Below are 25866 nucleotides of genomic sequence, written 5' to 3'. Positions count from 1 at the left end.
GAAAGAAAGACATCTTGGATGACAAGGGGGTGATTACATTATCTGTAAATTTTTGTTCTGAAAGTGAACTACTCCTTTAAGTATTCTACTCACTGTTGAGGGGTAACGCATTACAAGTAATGTGAGTTACGTTGTTAGATTACTTTTAAAAGTAACTAGTAAAGTAATGCATTACTTTTAAATTTACTTATTAGTAAATGACTTAGTACTTACTGAAAAACAAATAAGTGAGCCCAGCAACACAAAAGCAACGTAACGCATTACTTTCCATAAAAAGTAACTAAGTAAAGCAACTAGTTACTTTTCTATGGAGAAACCCAAAACTGTAATGCATTACTTTTAGAAGTAACTTTCACCAACACTGAATCCAATGAACGGCGGTGTTCAAGTTGACGATAAAACCTTGACGATAATTATTGAGTAATCCCATCAATGGTTGGGGGTAACGCATTACAAATAATGTAATCAGATTACTTTTCCAAGTAACTAGTGAAGTAATACATTACTTTCAAATTTACAAAAAAAATATCTATAAGTAATGCAAGTTACTTTGTTTCCCAATTTATTCCCTGACACCTCTCTTGTCCCTTGTTGAGAGAAATTGGAAGTGAGTTAGATTTGGTGTGAAAGGTCCTTTACAGTTGAGAAAAAGTAATGCAAAAGTAACGTAATGCAATGCTTTCCATTAAAACTAAGTGAGTAGTTACTTTTTGTGAACTAATGCAAAATTGTAATCCATTACTTTTAAAAGTAACTTTGCCCAACACTAAATCCAATGAAGCATAAAGTTTAAGTTAGTGTTTGCACCACAAATTTGGCAACCAAAAAGATTTGGCCCAAACAAGTAATGTGAGTTATGTAATCAGATTTCTTTTTCAAGAAACTAGTAAAGTAACGCATTCATTTTAAATTTACAAGAGTTACTCTTACAAAAAAGTATCACAAGTTACTTTGTTTTCCCATTTATCCACTCATACATCTCCTGTCCCGTGTTGAGAGAAATTGGGAGTGAGGAGCAGAGGCACTTGTCTTTTCTTAAAACTTGCTCTGCCTTTGAAATTACGTTCTTTGTATTATGGCATTCTACACATTTTATCAGTGCTTGCTTTCCCTGAGAATTAAACCCATAACCTTGGCGTTGATGGAGCCGTGTTCTACTGTTTGAGATACAAGAAGGTTAAAACCTTTAAACACAACACCTTGAACCATACCGAGTTCAACTAACCAAGTACTCACCCAATTACCAAAACCAGGGGTTGGCAAGTTCTGTCCTAGACAGCGTCTCTCAAAGACTGTATTTACGAAAGTGAATTTACTTTTTTGGTTTTCAACTAAATGAAAACTTCAATTATGGGTAATTAGATTTAAAAAAGCATTGCCGTTGGATTAAGTCGAGATGTTTTCAAAGAAGAACTTGACCTTCTGGTCAAAAAGCCTCATCACAACTGGGTACCACTGGTGACTCAGCAAGGGCGTAGTCTTCCACAATCAGCCGCGAGCTTGTATTCAAAAGCGGCCCAATTTGAGCACAATTACAGAGAGTTTTATGTTGAAAGAAAGGACAGAACAGAAAAGATCAGAGGCAGATAAAAGATGAGCTCATCATGTGGGAGGCACTGGGACCTAGAATGGGCCTTTCAGTAGGTTTAATGACCCGTATTAGACAAGTTCACCCTGTTCCTGATCACCATCCACACCAGACCTCCCATTTCTCCAGTTACACTCAGTGACTGGTTTAGAGATTGTGGTCGAAAGATGCCCAATACGAAATTGAAGAGTATAAAGAAGTCGTACAACAGACGGAGGGAGGAAACACGAGGGAAAGAGCACGTCGTGGTTGCATTGAGGGGCCATGTGTGTTGAATTACTGTAATGGCAGATGAACAGACGGCAATTGATTGGCGGTTCTGATTGTCTGTGTTGGTGTGTGTGTTGAGATCATGACCACTCACTCGCCGGACTTCATTTCCATCATTTTTTTTTTTCATCTCTGGAAGCAGGTCACTAGAGGTCAGTGCAAGATGTTGATCATGATTACATGGATGTTCCACCAACCTCTATTTTTAATAACAGACCCGATATGCTTATGAAAGACTGGAGTTTTAAATACAGAGTCGGAGCGAGACCACACGGCCCAATAGGCTGCCAGTGTTTCATGGACATGCGTGCCAGGAGCGTCCAGACCGTCGGAAAGGGTTCAACAGGGGCGAAACTAAACACAAACTCGTTTTGGCTGGGGCGCAATTGTGTGTAGCTCTGTCAATGAGTTGTTGTGAGTCAGTAGACTACGAGACTCCTGAGCAGCTGCCTCACTTTGTGTGCGCTAGCGCTCTTTAGCTTTAGAAGCCTAGCGGCGGCAGCGCTAGGGGCCAAGTGGTCTGTTTTCCTCATCAAGAGTCCTTCCCCTTGCTCTCTTTGCTATCCGTAGTTATTTCTTTGGTGTGGTGGCAGAGTTTGTATTACACCCCTATTTACTTCAACATCAAGATCTGTGGTGAACGTCTACAGAACGTTGTCGTTGTCTCTGTCTTTCTTCGTTTTTTTTTTTTTTTTTTTTTCTACATTCGTCTGCAATTTAAACTGCCAGAACGATCAGCAGTCTATGTTTAAAGTGGTTTGCGTTCGCCTCAGCTTTTCCCCTCACCAAATAATCTCTCAACATCTGTGTCCTGTGGGGAGATATTTTTGGTCCCTAGCAGAAAACGCTGTTCTTTCCCCTCCTCCACTTCTTCTTCGCTTTTCCCTCCCTTCTCTTTCTTTCCTTCGGTCTTCTCTCTTTTTTTTTTTTTTTTTTTTTTGTCTAAGGGTTGCGATAGAGAGCGTTTGATAAGGTCTAGAAATAGCACGGCATCTGCGCCGGTCAGGGAGGAAATGGCTTAGTGAGCCGCACCCACTGGCTTATGTTAGCTCAGCGTTAACTTAGCTCTAGACATTTCCACACACAAAAAAAAACTCTACCAACTGAAGCCTAACAAACACTACTAGACTGTAAAGTTGAGAGATGTGATTTATCCGTTAGTTTGTCATTCATTTAGAGCAATGTGAATTTAAATTACAGATTTTTACTCTACTGAAATGGAATGCATGGAAACTATGGCGAAACCACTCAAAAACAATTAGGAATTTGGAACTGTTACTGGAAATTCTACGAAATTGTTTATGTGTGTTATTCTTCCTGACGTCAGTCGATTTTCTTTTGTACAGTAGTGAAGTTAGACCCGTTTAGAAAACACTGTACTACATATGCATTGCAAATTGCTTTGTGTGAAGTCGGAGTGTTGATGTGTGTGTTTGTGCGACTTCAAACGTCCTGTAAATGCAGGCAGAAAATGTGTGCGCTGTGGAAGTGTTGAAATCTCTTTCTCTCTGACAGCAGAAATAAAGAAGACTCTAACACAAGTGTGGTCAGTGCTGGGCTTCAAGAAGTGAACTCAGATTTTACATCTGAGTTTACCACAGAGTTTACCTCATATTTTACCCTAAGTGTGGTGGGTTACCAAAGAGCTTACATCAGAGTTTCTCTTAGGTTTGCATAAGTTTACTTCAGATTTTACCTCAGAGTTTGTTTACCATGTATTTTACCTAATTTAGTCTCAAATGTTACTTCACATTTACTTCAGTTTTTTGCGTTATATTGTACCTCAGTTTCCAGTGTTTGTTTTGCATGTATTTTACCTCATTTTAGTCTCAAACTTTACCTCACATTTACTTCAGTTTTTTGCCTTTTATTTTACCTAAGTTTTCCAGAGTTTGTTTAGCACATATTTTGCCTCATTTAGTCTCAAAATGTACCTCACATTTACCTCAGATTTTTACTTTAGATTTTACCTGTCATAGAGTTTGTTTAGCATGTATTTTACTTCATTTAGTCTTCAACTTTACCTCAGATTTTTCATTTTGTATTTTACCTCAGTTTACCAGTTTGTTTAGCACATAGTTTACCCCATTTAGTCTCAAATGTTACCAAACATTTACCTCAAATTTTTACTTTATATTTTACCTCAATTTTTCAGAGTTTGTTTAGCTTGTATTTTACATCATTTTAGTCTTAAACTTTTCCTCACATTTACCTCAGATTTTTACCTTATATTTTACATCAGTTTACCACAGTTTGTTTAGCACATTTTTACCTAATTTAGTCTCAAAATGTACCTCACATTTACCTCAGATTTTTACCTTAGATTTTACCTGTCATAGAGTTTGTTTAGCATGTATTTTACTTCATTTAGTCTTAAACTTTACCTCAGATTTTTCATTTTGTATTTTACCTCAGTTTACCACAGTTTGTTTAGCACATAGTTTACCCCATTTAGTCTCAAATGTTACCAAACATTTACCTCAAATTTTTACTTTATATTTTACCTAAATTTTCCAGAGTTTGTTTAGCTTGTATTTTACATCATTTTAGTCTTAAACTTTTCCTCACATTTACCTCAGATTTTTACCTTATATTTTACATCAGTTTACCACAGTTTGTTTAGCACATTTTTACCTAATTTAGTCTCAAAATGTACCTCACATTTACCTCAGATTTTACCTGTCATAGAGTTTGTTTAGCATGTATTTTACTTCATTTAGTCTTAAACTTTACCTCAGATTTTTCATTTTGTATTTTACCTCAGTTTACCACAGTTTGTTTAGCACATAGTTTACCCCATTTAGTCTCAAATGTTACCAAACATTTACCTCAGATTTTTACTTTTTATTTTACCTCAATTTTCCAGAGTTTGTTTAGCTTGTATTTTACCTCATTTTAGTCGTAAACTTTTCCTCACATTTACCTCAGATTTTTACCTTATATTTTACCTCAGTTTACCACAGTTTGTTTAGCACGTTTTTACCTCATTTAGTCTCAAACTTTGCCTCACATTTACCTCAGATTTTTGCCTTAGTTTACAATCATTTTACCTCCTTTAAAAATAATTTTGAATTCACATCTACATGTTTTCTCCTATTTTACTTTAGTTCAAACTTTAGTTCACATTTACTTCTGATTTTTACCCTAGTTCACCTCAAATTTTACCTCAAAGTTTACTTCACATTTTACCTACACATAAATCACATTTTATGTCTGATTTTACCTTTATATCTACATAATGTTTACCTCCAATATAAAATGTGAGGCAAACTTTGTGGTACATTTTAGTTTACATTACTTCAGATTTTACCACCAGAGTTTGCCTCGGAGTTTGCATCATAGTTTACCAAAATGGTTCCTTATAATTATAACAAGTTTGTGTGTTTAGTTGCCCTTGGACATGATGTTAAAGCTGTAGGGGCAGGGCTCAATGTTTAACAAAAGAAGCCTTAGCTAATAAACAATTTGTTTCATTGACTAGCACCTTGTAAACTTGACAATAATGGCCATTGTTTTCAAACACATTTGCTTAGTACACGAAGACAAGTACAAGAAGGTCATAAAAAAGCAAAGTTTAAGACATCTGGAAAGTAAACTGTTGATGACGTGTGTGCTCACGTAGTTCTGATCAAGCGTAATCTTTGTAAATTATGTCTCTTTCTTTCACAAACACACATTCAATAGAAAACATGGCTTTAAATAAGATAAGTGATTGTAAAATGGACGTCACACTGATCATGTTAGCCCTATTTTTTAATAAACAGTGAACGGGAGGTGACTTGCTGCTTGGTCATGTGATGTTTTCGTAGGTTTTTCAGCACAATTTTTCCGTGCTTTTTGCCTGTTCCCTGTAAAATGGACTATTTTTCATGGTGGTAACCATATTCTTTTTCCTCTCTTTCCTTTAGCCACAATCAAAAAGACAGAAGGAAATGGATGGACAAACGACCGGTCAGGGACATTTGGAGGAAACGGACAGTCAACGACCAGTCTGGATGGAGTCAGTTTCTCAGAAGGGGAACTGCTGTTGCAGGTAAAATGCATGGAAATGCACCAATTCCTTGATCTCATTTCTTGCGAATTTCCAGGAATCATCATCCTGATTTCCCGCTTGTTTTCATTTCCCACCTAAAATAGCCCAGTTTGTGAGTTTGTGTGATAAGAATCATCTGCTGGGATTTCTTCCCTTTTTTTGTCTAAAGTCAGACCACTTCAGGGGCTAAATCTGTTTCTTCCAACTCAAGAAAGGTCGTGGCCTCGCATCTATTTGCATTCTAAATCAACCCCCACTTTTGTACATCCTCATTTGCTCCATCTTGTATTCATTTATGCAAACTGTCACTCTAGGCTGTGCAAAGAAGTCGGTAATTTCCCAATATGTTTGTGTGTGCGTAGCAGGTAAAAGTGTAAACGTTTCCTGATTCCCTGGAAAGATGATTAAATAAACAACAGCCATGAAGACCATCCATACCAGCTCCAAGAAAACACTTCTGCTTCCATGTCATAAACTCATGAAAGAAATTTTGGTTGACATTTTGTTTATTGTAGCTGTTGTCACGCTCGGTGAAAAGGAATGAGGTTTGAGCAATCAGCATTCTCCGCTGTTGAGCAATGTTATCTTTTCTTTGTAAACTATATCACATGTTACTTTCCACCTACAAATATTGTGAGTTTCTTTCTCAGCCACATCTCCGTCTCCGTCTCTCTCGCTCTCTCTCCATTGTTTGAGCGCTGTTGGTTCCTGTGCGTGACTAGCGGCGATATTCACCCCCTGTCTGTTGTCATGTTCAACACCTTAACAAAAGCCTGGCTAATTACATGGGATGTTTACTGAAAAAAAAAAAAAAGATGTAAAAGAAGAAAAATGGCCCCATTATCCCCACCCTTCTACAGTCTTACACTCACAATCCACACACTCAACAAACCAAAACTAACATTTCTGCTTGACTTTATTAAATTTCCAATCATGCAACTTTTGTCTGCCAGTTAGCATGTTTTAGTATCGACAGTCACAATTTTATCTAATTTCATTTTCAGGCCCTCAATGGCTTTGTGCTGGTCGTCACCGCCGAAGGTTACGTGTTTTATTCATCTCCAACTATACAGGACTACTTGGGCTTCCATCAGGTGAGTTTGCTTTAAAAGCTTTAAAAAAAATCGACGTCATGCCGTACATCGAAATTTTCATAATCAACACAAATATTCCTGTTAAGCTGCTTAAACAAAGCTAAGCTGTGTCCCACTTTTATGGTCATTTGTTTTGTTATGTGTTTGTTCATACAGTTTACCACAAAAAAAAAAAAAAACATTTATATACCTGCCTTTTCATTTAATTGACATCCATCATCTATTGATGAGTCATTCACCTGGAAACATTTATATCATTCTTCAGTCATTTGTTAATTCGACTTTCCTCTCCCTAAAGGAAGATAAATTGCTTTTGCGAGGGTTTAACCTGCGGTGCCGTTTCCTACGGTCATGAATTTCTCTTATCGTACGGATAATACTTTACGCCCCAATAACAGCTAACTGTTCCCTAACCAAAACGCGAAAGTAGGCTGTGAAAAAAGTCCCGAGGGTGTCTGGGTTCCATTACTTATTCGGAAAGGTGTTCGTTTACTCTTAAACAACCGTGGCGTCAATGAGGATTTGTTTTTTTTTTTAATAGTTAACAAACTAGTCTATGTTGCTCTGAACATTGTTTTTCTTCCTTGTCCTGTTTGGAAGGCTTATTCAAATGTATGTAAGCTAATATTTGCAAATGCCTAGCGATTAAGTGTTTTTTCTTTCACCCTGTCAGCCTGTGATGTGCGTATCAGACATAGTTTGGTTTTGTTTATAGAAGAGGAGAAGCTCAGAAAAAGAACATCAAAGAGAAGCAAATTGAATGTTTGGATACTTCATTAAAGAACTTGCTAAACCTGTTTTGTCTGTGTGTGAACCGCAGCCAGTTCGGCGAGAGAACTTGTGTGTGTGTTCCCGTCGCGTATTGTATGTACAGACTGCATGTATAGATCACATTAACAATAGCCATTTCATTACTATAGCTGACAATAATAGCAAGTAGGCTATACATTACACAATGTCTACTCAAATATACATTCTTGCTGTAAGCACACACAAAAATTACAATACAGACAGTATGAAGATACCAAAAGAATATATATAAGCCTACACTTGGGTGTTTCCTCCTAGGAGGCAAGAGAGGCAGTGTCTCATAATATATTGGATGAGAGAAAAAAAGTAGTACAAAAATTCTTTCTCACCTCCTGAGCCCATTGAGTTTTAACAGACCCCCTAAAGCATGCAGTGAGTTTGGTGGGGGGTAATTGAGAATGAATGAGGGGAAAGTCACATGAGAGGCAGGAATAACTCCATCGCGATGTGATTGGATATGACTAGTTATGTTCGGCTGTGATTGGTTCATGTGAAAAATCCCGCCTCTTGTGTTCATGCACGTTCCATGTTCGCAAATCAGTTTAAATGGAATATAATGGTGTTAATGGGAAACTCATTTAAAAAAGTAAGTAAACAACTCACATATTTAGTTATGTCAAAATTTTACGGCGTAAAATGGCCAGAAAAAACATGATCTGTGGGAGTTTTTTTAGTGAGTAATCAACCATTGCACACTGAGTACGAATTTTTCGTCTGAAATTTTCACGTGTTAAAAAAATAAATACGACCTCACGTTATGACAATCGAGTTTACACACTGCCTCCGAAACTTTTGTCCATCATAAAAAATTTGGATCAGGTTTGATTTTCTGCGTTTTTGCATCTGTAACAAGTATTTCAATAGGAAAGGATGACGAATGTGAGAAACCCGAAAAAACGCATTTGAAAATTTCGGACTCTTCGTGTCTGTGACCAATATTTACAGAGTTTTGATGACTGATAATACAAAAAATTTTAAAATAGTTCAAAGTTAACTTTGAAAAACTATTTAAATTGTTACTGTCTTGAGTTATTATTTTATTGAATGTAAACTACTTAAAAACACTAACATGAGATTTGTACATGGCTTTAACCAAGAAAATGTCACTAGGATATGAATTTACATTTGATTTAAAGAAATAGCGAAAGACTTTGAGGACTTTGCCTCCTCAGCACCGCACACCACTGGTATACACCTAGGCCTATATGATATGTGAATAAGGACAGTGGTTTTTTGGTCTTTGTGTGTTTGTTGATGTGCATGTAGTCTGTGCTTGTTATTGCGTACCTGTTTTTCCTCACTAAATCAATTTCCCTGGAGTGTGACGTTCCCTCTCTAGCATGTAACGCAAGTCCAGGTCGCCTGGGTTACACAGTCAGGCAGGCCTGCGCCATCTGCGCACATAAATACATAACCACTGCCACAGCGATCTGAACACCTGTTGTGATTTGGTTCGCTAATAACTATTCACGTACTTCTAATTACTTTTCTCTATCATATGGGTCATAAGATTTGATTGTGTTATATAAAAGAATGGCGTTATGTTTTGCATTACCCAAACATCGCTGTGTGTGGCTTTGTGTGCACCGTCGAATTGTTGTGCACTGTTAAATCCATCTGTGTATACTTACTGTATATATGTAGTTTTAACAAAGATGTATGTGTAAATATATCAGAGACGTGTATACATATTTTAGAGCAATTAATATGTATCTGTTCTTTCTACTCTCTTGCCTCTGTGTCCTCATTAACCTTTAAATGTGTGCTTGTTGGTACAAGTTGTCATGAATGGTTTCTGGACCTTGTCTGGTTTTCATCCCACACCGTCCAGCCTGCAGCAATTAGCACACACAGTCAGCGCAAGCGCTTTGTTTTCATTGGCCTGCTGAGGAGAGAGTGAGAGGATGGGGAGGGGGGAAAGGAAGAAAGGAAAATGCAAGACAAGCTGCAGTTACTATGCCAGGCCTCAAGAGGGAAGAATCTGCATTTTGATATACAGTAAATACAGCCTTACATGTAAAGTGAGACCTTTTCTTTCTTCAAGGTTTTTGTGGAAAAACATTCCAAAATTTTTCTCCATATAGTGGACTTCAATGGGAAAAAAATGGGTTGAAGGTCCAAATTGTGGTTTCAGTGCAGCTTCAAATGGTTCTACATGATCCCAGCTGGGGAATAAGGGTCTCATCTAGTGAAACAAAGGGTCATTTTCTAAAAAATAAAAAATAAAATGACACTGTATATACTTTTTAACCACAAATGCTCGACTTCACACATTATGTAGTGTGAAAGGTCGGTGGAAGTACCGACAAAACAACGATGTTGGACGATGTTGAAGCTGGAGAAGAACTAGACAAGCATTTGTGGTTAAAAAGTATTGTCATATTTTGTATGTAATTTATAATGTCCTCTCTTGCTGTCTTCATAGTCGGATGTGGTCCACCAGAGTGTATTCGAGCTTATCCATACAGACGATCGGGCAGTGTTCCGAAGGCAACTACACTTCGCTCTCAATCCCACTTCGTGTGATGGTAGTGAAGCATCTGATGGTTAGTAGCAACTCTAACATTGATGCCCATGTAGGGTCAGTGAGTCCCTGGTAAGGTGTTGTAAATTTTTACTGCAGTGCCCAGCCCTGAATGTTTTGTGAATGAGCAGACTTCTGTTGTTTTTATTACTGAATCAAGAAAGTATGTTTGCGGAGAACATGATCCATTCGGAATTATAAAATGGAGTCTTGTATAAATCCAGGATGATGAACACTGGTAGTGATTCACAGCCGATTACCTCACTGTTGTTGTTGTTTTTTTTTTTTTTTCACTTTTGTTTGCCACAACCATTCGGTCTCCAGCAATTCAAAGCAGCAGTGACATCACCAGAGATGTGGTAAATTACAGCCCTCAACACATCCCTCCGGAAAACTCATCCTTCTTGGAACGAAGTTTCTGTTGCCGATTCCGGTGCCTCCTTGACAACTCGTCAGGCTTCTTGGTAAATATCCTAGATGTCTATTGCGACTTTATGCATATCCAGAAACAATCATTTTGAGATGCACCTTTTAAGCTAGACTCAACAATGTTTGGTTTTCTGTGTACACAGTGATGCAGCAACAGCTGTATAAATAACTCTGCTGTGAAGCGTTTACACTCAGTGTCAGACCCTTGTGGGACTAAAATGACTTTCATGTCTCTCCCTTTGCCTCCAAGGCCCTGAACTTCCATGGGAGGCTGAAATATCTCCATGGGCAAAACAAGTTGGCAGAAGATGGGACTTTGGCCCACCCTCAACTGGCTCTTTTTGTCATAGCCACACCTCTCCAGCCACCATCTATACTGGAGATCAGGAGCAAGACTCTTCTTTTCCAAACCAAACACAAGATGGACTTTACACCCTTGGGTATAGACACAAGGTAGCATTGATTTTGAAGCAGATTGGGATTACAAATTTTTGTGAGGTGGTACAAACATAGTGTTAACTTTTTTCTTATCAATTTCTTGTTTTTGCAGAGGGAAGGTGGTTCTTGGCTACACTGAGATTGAGCTCTGTATGAGAGGCTCTGGCTATCAGTTCATTCATGCTGCTGACATGATGCACTGTGCTGACAACCATGTCAGAAGTGAGTTATACCAAACCTTGACCAAATATTTAATGTTAAAGGGGTCGTGAACTGCCTTTATGTTTTTTATTTTGTAATGTTCTCTGAGATTCACTTATTAAAGTTTCATCAAAAAAACATCATGGTCACACTTTATTTTAAGGTCCAACTCTTAGTATTAACAAACTAATAACTACAACTTTGTCTGTGATAACAAAGTACTATTGACAAAGCAATAGTGCCCTCATATATGTCAAACGATCAAGAGAATTTTGATTTCTCATTTCATGAACACCTTAAGTCAAAGCCAAGTCCATGCTTGGATGTTCACATTTTCCTGTTTATAAGCTCCACAAGACTAGCATTTATTTTAAAAAAAGCTCTTACTCTTTCTTATAGTGATGAAAACGGGAGAAAGTGGTTTAACCATCTTCAGACTTCTTACGAAAGGAGGTACATGGATCTGGGTGCAGTCCAATGCTAGGCTTGTTTATAAAGGAGGAAGACCAGACTTCATTATTTGTCGACAAAGAGCACTAACGTAAGATAAACCTGAGTATTTGTTAATGTTGATGTTGTTGTTGCTCTCTTTGTATCTCTCATTAATATAATATCTGTATTTCGTAGAAATGAGGAGGGTGAGGAACACCTACGTCAAAGGAAAATGCAGCTGCCTTTTAGCTGCACCACTGGTGAGGGTGTCTTGTATGAAGTTGGCCCCACACTGGACATTGCTGAAATGCAAAATCAGAGCAAAGGCCAGAAGATGCACAAACCTTCACCTCTGGACCCAGATTCTCTTCTCGGATGCATGCTGAAGCAGGATCAAGCTGTCTACCAGCCGAACAATGACCCCAATTCCCAGTTTACCCTTGACAAGGCTTTCATGGATAGCCACGCCCTGCTCAATGTCCCTGGGAACACCTGGCAGCCATCAGCTCCAGACACTGTGGCAGGGATAAAGGAGGAAAGTGTGGTAAAAGACATGATGGAGACCTTGCAGCAGATTATTGGGGACAGCAGTATTTGCAGCCTTCAGGGGTTTGACGTGGACGAATCGGACCTGAAGGAGTGGGAAAACACTCTCCTCAGGATGAACCACAGCAACGATGTGGAACTTAATGAAATGATCACCAACGACATCCTTTCTTATGTTGAGGACGCTCTTTTCAAGGAAAACAGTGTTCAGTTGCCTGAACAACTCAAGGGCCAGGGTCCGTTTGTTGAGGTGCCTGAGTGTCTTCCAGAGATGGAGATACGGAATAACCAGGAATTCAACTGCGAGGCAGATATGCTGAGTGGATCCCCAGGTCGGGGTGGCTTCATCGGAATGAACATCCAAGATGATGTAGATCCCAGTAGCTCTGTAAGAGGGATGATGAAGCTCACCCATATGGGGCCACAGATGCTACCTGGTGACACTTTCATCCAATCATTTGGACTAGAAGAGACAACCCAGAAGATGCCCGGCAATAATAACATTATGTTTAATCCTTCTACTGCCATGCAGAGTCAGCAGCCATCCCAAGTCAGGCTTGGTCTGCAAGGTGCCATGCAAGAGAACGGAATGGTGCCATGTCACCAGAGAAACCTACAGACCGGAAACCAGCCCCATCACAATGGAATGACTCTCTCTCTTCAAAGCCCTCTATTGCGGGGCACTTCTGCCCAGCCAATGGGCTTCCTCGGCCAAAATTCCCTTCCTCAACAACAGTCAATCATTCAGAACCCTCAGTGGGTGTCCGACAGCAACAATATGGTGGATAACCTGCTGAACCCTTGCACCCGTAACGTTTCAGGTGTGCAAGATGCAGGACTGCACTCTCCTCCAACTACCCAACTACAAGGGCAGTTTTCTCTTCACACTCAAAACGCTGCCAATCCAGGACTGCCTAGCTGGCAGCAGTCACAGCCTACCCCTCAACAGGTCTCTAAATTGTTTTCAGGTGGGCAACAGAATATGACAGGCTTCATCGGCCAAGTTACAGACTTTCAAAGAGACCTGCTTGGAGGACTGATGTCGCACACAAACGCACAAGGATTTAATGGTTTCCTGCCCCAGACAACTCCAAATAGCATCTATCCTCAGCAAGGAGAGATTATCAACAACAGCCCTCATCAGACCACCAACAGCTGCATGTTCACAAGCCCTCCTCAATCGTCAGTGAATGGGATGCAGTATGGTTCCACAGATCCGGTATCTACGATTTCATCCTGCCAGAGGGCTAAAGGTCTGGCTACCCAGAGTCCTACGCAAGCATCCTGTTACTACCAGAGAAGCCCTAACGAGTCAATCGTGGGCACGTCGCTCATCCCACAAGAAGAGACCAACATCAGCCCCATGGCCTGTCGAGTTCCGCTTGGGTTAACTCCAGATAACATTCTTGCTCAGCAGTATCTCTCCTGCAACGGCCAGACACAGGTAAACTGTACTAATGTAATCCATGGTATAATTAAAACTTCAAACTAGCATGCTCTAGTTCAGTGATCAAAGCACCAGGTGTGTGCTCACTTACTTTTTTTAGACTGAGTCTTGAAGTTTGTTGAGAATAGCGGAACTACCCTGTTCTCACCCGATGCTCATTGTGTCATCAGACGTCGATTTTTTGTTGTTGTTGTTGTTGTTGTTGTTGTTGTTGTTGTTGTTGTTGTTGTTGACAACAGGTTGGGTTATCTCAGCTCTACCATAAGTCACAAGTCTGAGTGTGAGAAACAACACTTTGTGTTTTTACTGTTCATTAAAAGAACTACATCGTTAGAGTCATTTACACACTATATTGTTACGTTTTTGTCAAAACCCTGAATAGTATAGGAAGCCATCAAAACAATTAATCAGTAACCACAGGCTGGGCGCAAAAGTTCAAAATGGAGAGAGTTCTGCTTTAAATTCTTTTCCATGCACAACTTAATGAATATCATGACATGACTGCCACAGAATGGACAAAACATTCCTTTAATGGTTTCAATTTTGTCCCTCCACAGATCGCAAACCGTCCACTTGAGGAGAAAGGAACGTTCCATTATCCCTCACTGGCCAATGGAACCACCTACTTTTCCGAGAACAAGCAATTGCTGTGACTATTAGTGGTAGATCAATAAATACAGCAACTTGTTTGTCCCTCGAGAGACGCACTTCTGCTTCTAAAGACGCTCTTCGCTGAAAGCCTGCAAGAACTTTGAAAGTTTTTTTATCACACTTTTTTTTCACACGTATCTACTTAGTCACTTGTTCACACCCTCTCTGAGGAGAAATAAGCAGTGGCAGAAAGAAAATATTTATTTTTTTTAAACTCGTCCTTTCATCCTTGATGGACTTTTTGTTTTGCTATTCAGGCAAGAAAAAGAGTGAGATAGAGAATGTAATGGCAAGGAGAGGTGTGTGAGCAAGTGCGTGTTTGTGTGTGCGAAGTAGCCTAGAGTTCATTTATGAAGTATGCAGAACCAACGGTGGAACCTTTTAACTGCAGGAATGAGATTCTGAGGAAATTCAAGGTGCCCACAAGATGCTGTTTATCAGGGTATGTTTCTAGTCAAAAAGGGAAAGTCTGTCTCAGAGAGGTTGACGACCTCAGCCAGACCCTTTTATTTTCCAGCTACGCACTTAAGAAGGTGAAACTGACCATCTGTAGACCTTTGTGTTATCGATGTACCCCACTTTCTCTAAAGAAATTATTACTCTACTGATGGCCTCTGTGGCACCATTAGACTGTCAGAGCAAAGCTCCACCTGTAAAGTTGCCCAAGGAAAAACGTGGGTTAGAAAACGCCTACAAATTGAATAGTTCCACGGAACAGGCCCCTTTTTCTTCTACACAACACTTTTTCCATTCAAATTGTAAAAGCAAAACCGTAATGTCTTTAGTACCGTCTACTCTTGCCACCCCTTTTATGGTTGCGTTAACCATATGTTTCATGTGTATTACAACAATATCTGAATGTTATCGCTTATCATTTATTGTACAGGTTTTTGTTTTGTTTTTGGTCTGTTTAAAAAATTGTCTTTTGTACTTTTTTAGCATATAATCGAAATTATGGAAATGTCATTGAGCCATTTTTGTCCACTTTTAATTACGCTCCTGCTTTCTGCTTTAACGCTTATGTGTAAGAATTCTAGGAATTCTTCAATCGTGTCGCGTGCCATGAGAATCACAGCAGCCAGCATATCCTGCGTTTAGAAGAAAGGTAAAACTGAATGACAGAAACCCAGAGTTTTCTGAAGAGCAGACTAGTCATCAAGAAGGATCCCAAAAGTAAATGTTTGTTGAGAAGATTTGATTGTTTTTTTCATAGCCACAGTGAAAGTCTTTACTCGTCTATAATGCCGTTCTTGGCCAATCAGGAAATACAGCAGCAGCCAAAAAGTTTAGAACAAGCACAACATAGAGAAAATTTGCTTTGCGTAAATAGCACGCATGAAATTGGATGCAGTTTCCATAGAAATTGTTTTGTCAATGAGGCCCAAAGTTTGTAGCACACTTTGTGCCTTATTTTGAAAGAAAATTAAGCCATTTGATTCAAATGTGTCAGCACTTTGAATGTGTATATTTATATAAATACCAAAACATATTTGTATAGGATTCTGTAGCTATGGAAATATGACTGATTGGTTTTATTGTACAAGATGAATCACTACCTACTTTTTCGAAAAGGCCTTAATAGCCTTCATTTTGTTATTGTTTTCGACTGCTGTTGCTTCTGAGATTTATTCTTTCTCCCTGCAGTAAGAACAGAGAGTATGGTGGTGTGATAATACACAAGCCTCAAACTCATACACCCGAAGCCTTTTCCTTTCATCATCTGAAATGGGAACACTGTGTGCCTTAATTTCTGTCTGCCCAAAGGATATTTCACTTATTTTTCCCTCCCATTTCACTCTTTTTGGACGAAATGATGGTGGCTTGGAGAGGAGGAAAGGAATTGAAGTGGCAGCTATAATTGAATCTGAGAAGCAATGTTTTTGTTTTTTAACAACTGGTTGTTGTTAGCATGGACGGAATCGATTACGCTAGTTTGCTAAGTGTTGTACATAGCCTCACAAGAGTTCAGGAGTTACAGGACACTTTCTGCGCGTTTGTCTTCTTAAGTGCCTTAAAACAACGTTTGGACTTTTTCCCTCTCTTTTTTGCTTTTTCACTGAAAGCGAAAGGAGTTATTGGCTTTGACGAGATGTAAATAAGAGCGTTCTGTATTTTATTGCCAGATGTCTGCTGGCTAAGAGAAGAGGTTGATCGCTAGAAGATTGTTCGATGGATAAATGGTTGGTTAACGGATAAGTTTGGTCTGTTTATCAGCTGACAGATAAATACGCACAAATAATAGCGATGGATATGTTCATTTTTAAGCTTTAAAATAAAGCCTCACCTGGCGATTGAAGCTCTTTAAGCGCTGAGTAGCTCCGTCCACAGTGCTGTAGCCTATATTAAATCAGTGGTTCTCAAATGGTTTTGCTTCAGTGGCGTTTCTTGTACAAAAGCCATTTTCAACACGTGTTTAATCGCGTTATGTGTTGGGAATGAATATAAAATGGCTCCTTTGTTTTGCTCCTTTCATAGCTGGCATCTTAAATAGCCTACTCGCAGTAATTTTTCACACTTTTTGTGTGGAACGGAAAATAACGCACAACTTAAAAATTGCTTTGCTACTTAAATACTCTTGTTTTAATAGTGTGTTATAATAATGTTAATTTAATGTCAAATATAAATGAACTAAAGTAATTTGCAGCCAGGAAGGTGCTGTTTAAAACACATTGTGGTGTCTGGGTCGTATTTTCCCATTCCAAACAGACCAGCGACCCGATTGTTAGGCTGTGACCAACCAGTTGAGAACCACTGTATTAAATACACAATATTTAGTTTTCAGTGATAATAGACTTGTTGCGCACGTCCTGTAGGCTATACTTAGGAAGCTGTTTTGGACAGTTTAGTGATTTCATTGAGTTGCCTAAATATTAGTTTTTGAGACTATTCAAGGTTAAGTGGTCTAGAAAATGACCCTTTCATTTCCTGTGCTTGCAAGTGCCATTAAATTAAATCAGGTTAGTAGCACCAGCAAACAATGAAATCCCCCCCAGTGCCAAAAATCGTTCACAAACGCACTTGTTTGGGCGCCCTCCCCCTCACCACTAAACTACAAATCCTCCTTTAGGAAAAAACAAAAGCACTTAACACTCCACATGCCTGTTTCTTGCGTAACGACGTGTTTGTGAGGCCTCTCTAAATGCAGTATCTTTGTTTATTTGTTTTATCGTTGTATGTTTGCTTCTTCCCTTGTCCACCCAGCATTGTAAATGCGTATTCGTGTACTATGTATCTTATTTTCTACATTGTTCCGCACAAATGTAAAATCTGTATGCGTTAATGAATGCCCCACAAATACAGGTTATACACACACATCTATATATATATATATATATATCTATATATAAAATATAGCTCCCGTTTGTTTTGTATTTGTATTATCAAATGATTCATTTTTGTTGTGTCTCTCATTGATATCTTTATATTATTAAAATGAGGTCGATGACTCAATGGCTTTTGCCTGTTATTTTCCTGAACGTCGTCTGTGTGAGCATTAAACTTGATGAATGCACCACATGGGGGCGCTACTGTAGATATTTTGAATGTGTGCCAGACTATTTCACAGTTATATGCGTCAAATGAATCTTTTAGGAAGGTGAGTTGAGTCTTTCCGGCGTGTTCAACTGGAGAAAAAAAAGAAAGAGAAAGAAATAAACGTTGCATATGGGTTTTCTTGTAACTACGCGGTTGGCCACAGTTTTATAGGGTTGTCCTAGAAGAAAATTGGGGAGAGATATAATCATTTTCGAATCATCTTTTATTCATTACCGCCTTTTAAATGCATGCGTATAAAACAGATGTGTGAATGTGTATGGAAGAGCCAGTAGCTTGCATGCATTTAAGGGGATTTTGCTGTGGTTCATAAACAAGTATTATATAGCCTAATACAGTCATAATGGTCAATAAATGTCGAACAGCCTTGTAAAAAAAAAAAGGTTCCGAACGCGCAGGAAATGATGCGTCATAACAGGAGCTTCCAAAAAAGGAGTTAACCCGGGATTTCACCACATTGCAAATTCATTTTTCCCTCTTTGGAAGCATTAAGGCACGTCTGATGGCAATAAAACTGTTAATAGTTTAAAATGGAATTCGAGTTTGTTATATTTAATTATGTATGTTATAAAGAACTTACAACTTATTTACAAAGGAAATGTACAGAGTTTGTAAATTATCTATTATCTGATTGGCTAGAAGTGTATAATTAATAATAATCAGATTCACCAGGGTTTTTTGGGAACCTACCTTGGGTGTCCATCGTATAATCTCATTAATATTTATAATCTAATTCTTCCCCCATAATATGATTGGTCTGCTTTTTCTGCAAATCCTCTGTGCGTCAATTAATATTCATAAGCGAGTAATCCTTATTTTGAGGGCTTTGACCAATCACAGGAGACGTAAAGCCTGACGTCCTGTATCCTAGGAGATTTTTCCCCTTTGCCTTTAAGCCGTGGCCTCTGATGCTCTGCGCGCGCTCCTGCGCAAATCTGTGCCGGTTGCCTGGTCAACCAAATGCGCGTGCCCCTGCAAGCTGATGTCGGGGGCGCGCAGTTGGGGGACTTAGTGAAGCAGCTCGGGCAAGAATGAATTAGACACGAAGCTCGAACAAATTATGACTGGATTTGGTTTGTTTTGCCAGTTCTGTGTAAATATAGATTGCAAGGTAAATTTTTGTCCATTCATATGACTTTGGAGTGCTGTTTATAGAAACTCAGCAGTATTGAGGATGGCGAATATGATGAAGACCTGCTGTCATTTCTCATAAATGCTGAAGTGTTATATTTGAGGAGGAATTTCACTTTTTTCAACTATTTTGAATTTATTAAATTATTATTAAATGCAGTTTGAGGCGATCCTGGGTGCCTTTTTGCACAGTCTGTAGCCTATTTATTAAAATACTTCGGAGTTTGGAATTTAACACCTACGACCTGCACAAGAAAACTGATTTTTTCTAGTTTAAATGTTTTTGATTGACTAAACAAGATTGGTATTTTATCTCTGGGTTGAATTTATTGGAGCTGAACACTTGGACTATCCAGACACCTTAAACATGTACGCCGGACGAAAAAGAAGAAAGCCAGTGCAAAGAACGTAAGTTATTAAAATTAATGTGTGTTTGTGTGTGTGATAAATGTATAGATAATTTATAATAATTTATGTTTTTGTAGTCTGACCCAAATCGCATGTGTAATCTTCTCTTATAGGCCCATCTGTCTGAGGTAAATATTTATATTTACTGTATTTTATTCCATTTAAGATCATCAAAGCATTACTGGTTTTAATATTAGAATCCAGTGCTGCAATATTTGTTATATAATGTACGTGCATCGCGATATTATATTGCAGTTTTCATCTAAGTTGTAGAAGGTGGTTTGTCCTTTCCGTTTCCGTTTTTGATTAACGTAATTGAAATGATAGTGTTCAAACAGAGGACAAATTAAACAGTATATTATATTATATAATATTATATTACATTATACTATATTAAAAGCCCTAAAATTCAGTTGTGAACACAAATGCTGCAAATTAGACAAAAATCTGGAAAAACATTTTATTTTATAAAGTTCGAATGGCATGTTATATAATGTTATTATATTTATATTTTTTATTTTGCTTAATATAATTCTATTAATAATATTAATTAAAATCATTATTTTTATTTGTTTTATGTTGCGTAAAATTATAATTTTTAGTAGAACAATGTTTTGATGGGAGATGTCTTAAAGTAAACATACTAGATTATTTCAATATATATATATATATATATATTATATTAATTTGTTGCACATAATTGTCACATTTTTATTAAAACACAACGTAATCTTTCTAAATTTAGACTGGAATTTATATTGTTATTTATTATATGTATATGTTTCATTAATATTGTTATAAAACACATTAATCATATTTTCTGCCACCTATTATTGGTTTTAAGTGTAGACCAAAGAGGCATCATAATCTTATATCTTTACATAAACCATTCAGAGCTTATTTAAAAAAATATGTTTCATTATATTTTATAATCTACAATATTTCAATCAGCTACATCTAAAATCACTTTAGCGTCTGTAGTGATTGTTTCTTTACAGATTTGCCTTATTATATTGATATTTTTCAATTACACCGATATCTTTTATTTCTAATATCTTCAATTCACATTTACAGTAACATTGAATTATTTTTGTAACAGCTCCAACAGTGTGTATGGAGCTGTGGCGTGTGTGTGTGTGGTGGCGACCCAAATTTTATGTTGTACAAAGGTACACACAAATTTCCTTAAAATCAAACATTAAAATTGATTAGTCATACCGAGAACAGCACAGACACAACAATATGCAAAATTATTAACATGACAGGCAGAAAAGGAGAGTTGACAATTGACTACATTTAGTAAAAACAACAGCTTGTGCAAATCAATGCGAGACTTGTGAATGCGGCTTTTGTATTTTCATGCCGCTCGTGATTTAGTCCAAACAGGCCTTTGCGTGTGAAAAACACTGTTGAATGTGATCTTGAGGAGTGTTTTGTGTTCAGGGCGAAGCAGGCACCGGCTGAAGGGGTCAAGTCTAACCCGTCCAAGCGCCATCGAGACCGGTTAAACTCAGAGTTGGACCGGTTGGCCAGTCTTCTTCCATTTTCTGAGGAGGTCACGAGCAGCCTGGACAAACTCTCCATCCTGCGGCTGAGTGTCAGTTACCTGCGTGCTAAGAACTTCTTTTCTGGTGAGTTTGCATGCAGCTCCATGTCTTCTTGTGTTTATTGGACGATATGTGTATTTGTCCAGACTTTGTCCAGATGAGATAGAATTGGAAGAATATCTAGAGAGTATCAGAGAGACAAAGCAGAGACAAATCCTGACCAAGTACAGGCTCAGTGAGCACCTCTAGCCATCGAGACTGGCAGACCCAAAAAGAGCTGGTTACCCAGAGAGCAAAGAGTGTGTGCTCACTGCGAGACAGGAGAGACTGAGACAGAGGTGCACTTCCTCCTTCACTGCCACAAATTTAAATCAATAAGAGACCAATATTTAAACAAATTCACAAACATCATAAAGAATTTTACAGCCATGACTGAAGAGGAAAAAATAAAGATAATACTAGGAGAGGGACAGACAGCAGCATTGGTTGCGAGATATGTATGGATGTGCCACAGCCTGAGAGACAGCAGGTGAATGTGTATATTATGTCTGACCTCAATGTGATTCCCTACTGTCTACCACAGTGATCCTCAGCATGTGTGTCTTTATATGTTAAACACTGTGGTATCAAATGTTCACACATTCTATTTTTTACACTGTTTTTCTATTATGTTATTTAAGGGTTTTTTTTTAAGTATTTTTAATTATAATCATTGTTTTTATTATGTTCCTCTACATATACTCACAGCTTTGGCAATATTGTGTAGATAGATAGATAGATAGATAGATAGATAGATAGATAGATAGATAGATAGATAGATAGATAGATAGATAGATAGACAGACAGACAGACAGACCGACAGACAGACAGGAAGACAGACAGACAGACTGACAGATAGATAGATGGATGGATGGATGGATGGATGGATGGATGGATAGATAGATAGACAGACAGACAGACAGACAGATAGTTAGACAGACAGACAGAAAGACAGACAGACAGACAGACAGACAGACAGATAGATAGATAGATAGATAGACAGACAGACAGACAGACAGACAGACAGACAGACAGACAGACAGACAGACAGACAGATAGATAGATAGATAGACAGACAGACAGATAGTTAGACAGACAGACAGACAGACAGACAGACAGATAGTTAGACAGACCGACCGACCGACCGACAGACAGACAGATAGATAGATAGATAGTTAGACAGACAGATAGATAGATAGATAGTTAGACAGACAGATAGATAGATAGATAGTTAGACAGACAGACAGACAGACAGACAGACAAAGACAGATAGATAGCTAGACAGACAGACAGACCGAAAGACAGATAGATAGTTAGACAGACAGACAGACAGACAGACAGACAGACAGACAGACAGACAGACAGACAGACAGACAGAGATAGATAGACAGACAGACAGACAGACAGACAGACAGACAGACAGACAGACAGACAGAGATAGATAGACAGACAGACAGACAGACAGACAGACAGACAGACAGACAGACAGACAGAGATAGATAGACAGACAGACAGACAGACAGTATCTCTTCCCATATTTACATACTCAGGCTGGTTTGATTTTTGTCATTTTGCTTGTTGGTGTCACATTTGTGCTGCTCCGCCTCCTTCTGCAGTTTCGTTTGTTTAGTTTTGGGGTTTGAAACATTTAGCACTTTAACCTTTATTTTCTGTATTCACACGCAAAGCTTTTCATAACATCATAACAATACGTCCACGCGTTCACGCCGGCGGATCGTGTGAGTTCTTCAGCGCACACATCATTCTTTTCTTTCCCTTCGGACAACAAATAACAAACTCTGAGCAAATTTGCGTCTGTAACCACAGTGTTATTGGATAAATATGTCATTGTTTCTGTGACTCCGGAATGGAGATGGACGTGCTGCGCTGCACTGCGGGAACGGGCCTCCTCTGAGGCATGAATAATTAAACATAACGAGCTTAAAGAATTTATAAAATGGAGGGGTGTGTTTATTTAAGGAAGTGGAGAATAAAATGGCTGTTCAGGTGAACGACGGATTGTGTGTTTGTCGTTTTATAATAATGACTGATTGTTCAATGATTTCATTGACAATTATAGTCATTGCAACATCAGTGACGACATTGTTGATGTTATTGCAAAAATAATGATGAATTCTCATTCAGTTCACTTTCAGACAAGTTTTAAATTAGTCCAGTTTGATATCTCAAAATAAACATATTTATTATTTTAAAATTATAAATTATCTGTTGACGTTAAAATATAAGTTGATTTCCAGGTGAAATAATATCATTTTATTTATTTATTTATTTTTTATCGATTTTATTAATGGATTGTGAAATGTGGACGTTGGAAGAGCGGAGACTTATGTCTCCAGAAAAGGAAAATTGGAGCAGTTTATAAAAATTGATGAATGAAGACAAAGAAATGTTTTTTAGTTTTTAATTTAATTTAATTTAATTCTTCCTGTGTACAACATCACTGAGAAATAAAAATGATCTTAGATCTCACCTTTTCGTAAAACTCATCAGAATAATATGCTTAGCTACTGACTCCGGATCAGCGCAAACAACTTCTGAAGGCATCCCTGGGGAGGGCGAGATGTTGTACGACTGAATGTAGGTCAGTGTTTGCAGCACTTACAATGCCTCAGGAAGCTTTCTGTGTTTTCGGAGAGACTGCAACTTAAACAAGACCCCAATTAGACTTGCTCTTCTTCTTAGTGCACTTCTTAGTGTCAGCTTTTTCCTCATTCTTTCTGTCTTTATTTATATTCTTCAACTCCGGGTCATGGCACCAGCGGTTACATTCCCCCTCTCTCTTCTATCCTTCAGAGAGCATAACATAATTTGTTATGCGTAAATAAAACATCTTTTGTTATGAGTAAACAGAGCAAATCCCTTTTGACTTGTGAATATTAGATTCCAGCTTTCAGTAAAATGCTTGTAAGTAAAATGTAAGATTTGGGAAACGGAGCTAAATGCTGGAGTCTACTGTATATTTTTTTCCTGTCTTCTCATGAACTGAATTGGCCTCATGCATTAGGAATAGTGATGTTTGAGACAAATGTTTTTTTTGTTTTCTTTTGTTTGATGCTGAGAAGATTCCAACACAAAAATTGTTTTTTTTTTTGTTTTGTTGTTTTGTTTGATGCTGGGGAGATTCCAACACAAAATGGTTTTGTTTATCGTTTTGTTTTGCTTTTGTTTTGTTTTGTTTTGTTTTATTTGATGCCAGGGAGATTCCAACACAGAATGGTTTTGTTGTTTTGTTTTGTTTGAGGCCATGGAAACTCCAGCACAAAATGATTTTTTTTTTTTTTTTTTTTTTTTTTTTGTGTTTGATGCCAGGGAGATTCCAACACAAAATGATTGTTTTGTTAGCAGATTCTTACACAAAATGGTTTTGTTTTGTTTTGTTAGCAGATTTCATCACATAATGTTTTTGTTTTGTTTTGTTTGATGCTGGGGAAATTCTGACACAAAATGGTTGTTTTGTTTTGTTTTGTTTTGTTTTGTTTTGTTTTGTTTTGTTTTGTTTTGTTTTGTTTTGTTTAATGCCAGGAATACTCCAAAACAAAATGGTTTTGTTTTGTTGTTTTGTTTCATTTGATACTGTAGAGACTCCAACACAAAATGTTGTTGTTGTTTTTTAGTTTTGTTTGATGCCAGGGGGACTCCAACACAAAATGTTGTTGTTGTTGTTTTTTTTAATGCCAGGGAGTTTTGTTTTGTTAGCAGTTTCCAACACAAAATGGTTTTAATTCATTTTGCTTTGTTGTTTTGTTTGATGCTGGGGAGATTCCAACACAAAATGGTTTTGTTTTTGCTTTGTAAGCAGATTCCAACAAAAAAAAATATTTTGTTAGAACATACCAATGATTGTTGAAAGTATTTTTGTCAAAAATAATAAATGGATTTAAAATATTAAAATTAATAAATATATACTACATTATTTATATACAATATATTATTTTATAATTAGAAACCTAATAAATAAATATAATATTTGATTTAAATATTTTAGTCGCGTTTTTATTTTTATCATGATGTTTTCTTTTTTTTTAAATAAAAGTTGCCAACTAATGGGTTTAAATATATATGCATTTTTTTAACGATTGGACATAGAATTGCCCCTGAAAGCCTAAATCTGATCCCACATTCCACCTAGAAGATTTTTTCCCCATTTTTTTGTGATTATTTGTATTGCCAGATTAACACAGGGCAATCCTTAATCTTTCTATGTATGCTGGATACCTGTGTATTAGGATTGAGAACCAGGTGGCACCACAGGAGCTCTTCATTTTGATCAACTTTAGCCACTGAAAACTGTTTTGTTTTTGTTTTTTACCTTCTCTTTTCTGTTTGTTTCTTTATCTCTCCTCATCTAAGGTCCTTGGCACTTTAAGTAATGCTTTTCTTTTTTATGCTGTGTAAAAAAGAAAAGTAATATGCATTGGCTGTGCTTTAGCTCGGATGTTACGTATTTCTCCAGTTTCGGTTGACTTGTGAATTAAATCAGCGTGCAAGACTATCGGAACTGCAACATAAGAACATTAAAACCAATGTTTGCATATCATATGACAGTAAAAATGTGGCACATTGATTCTAAAAAGACTTCATTTCCTACTAAAAGGTGCTTTGTCTGGTTTGTCTCAGAAGGGCTTCGCCAAGGCATCATGGGAAGTCTGACTCATCCGAAAGCAGATGAGCGAGCGAGGCATTAATTACGCCATGATGGATAGTG

The 25866-nt window shown here is 37.7% G+C and overlaps 1 protein-coding gene across 1 annotated transcript in view; it reads left to right on the top strand.

Moving 5' to 3' along the window:
* Positions 1–17908, top strand: part of ahr2 (aryl hydrocarbon receptor 2) — a 72520-nt gene extending 54612 nt beyond the window's left edge. The window contains 10 exon segments of the mRNA XM_073844889.1: positions 5767–5891; positions 6896–6985; positions 10221–10341; positions 10644–10783; positions 10999–11201; positions 11299–11408; positions 11787–11928; positions 12015–13809; positions 14370–14455; positions 14457–17908. Of these exon segments, the coding sequence (XP_073700990.1) occupies positions 5767–5891; positions 6896–6985; positions 10221–10341; positions 10644–10783; positions 10999–11201; positions 11299–11408; positions 11787–11928; positions 12015–13809; positions 14370–14455; positions 14457–14472 (2828 nt within the window). The 3' untranslated portion in view covers positions 14473–17908.
* The last annotated feature ends 7958 nt before the right edge of the window (positions 17909–25866 follow it).

This window comes from Garra rufa, chromosome 7 (assembly GCF_049309525.1).
Source record: "Garra rufa chromosome 7, GarRuf1.0, whole genome shotgun sequence".
NCBI lineage: Eukaryota > Metazoa > Chordata > Actinopteri > Cypriniformes > Cyprinidae > Garra > Garra rufa.
This window is presented reverse-complemented; position numbering and strand designations above follow the sequence as displayed.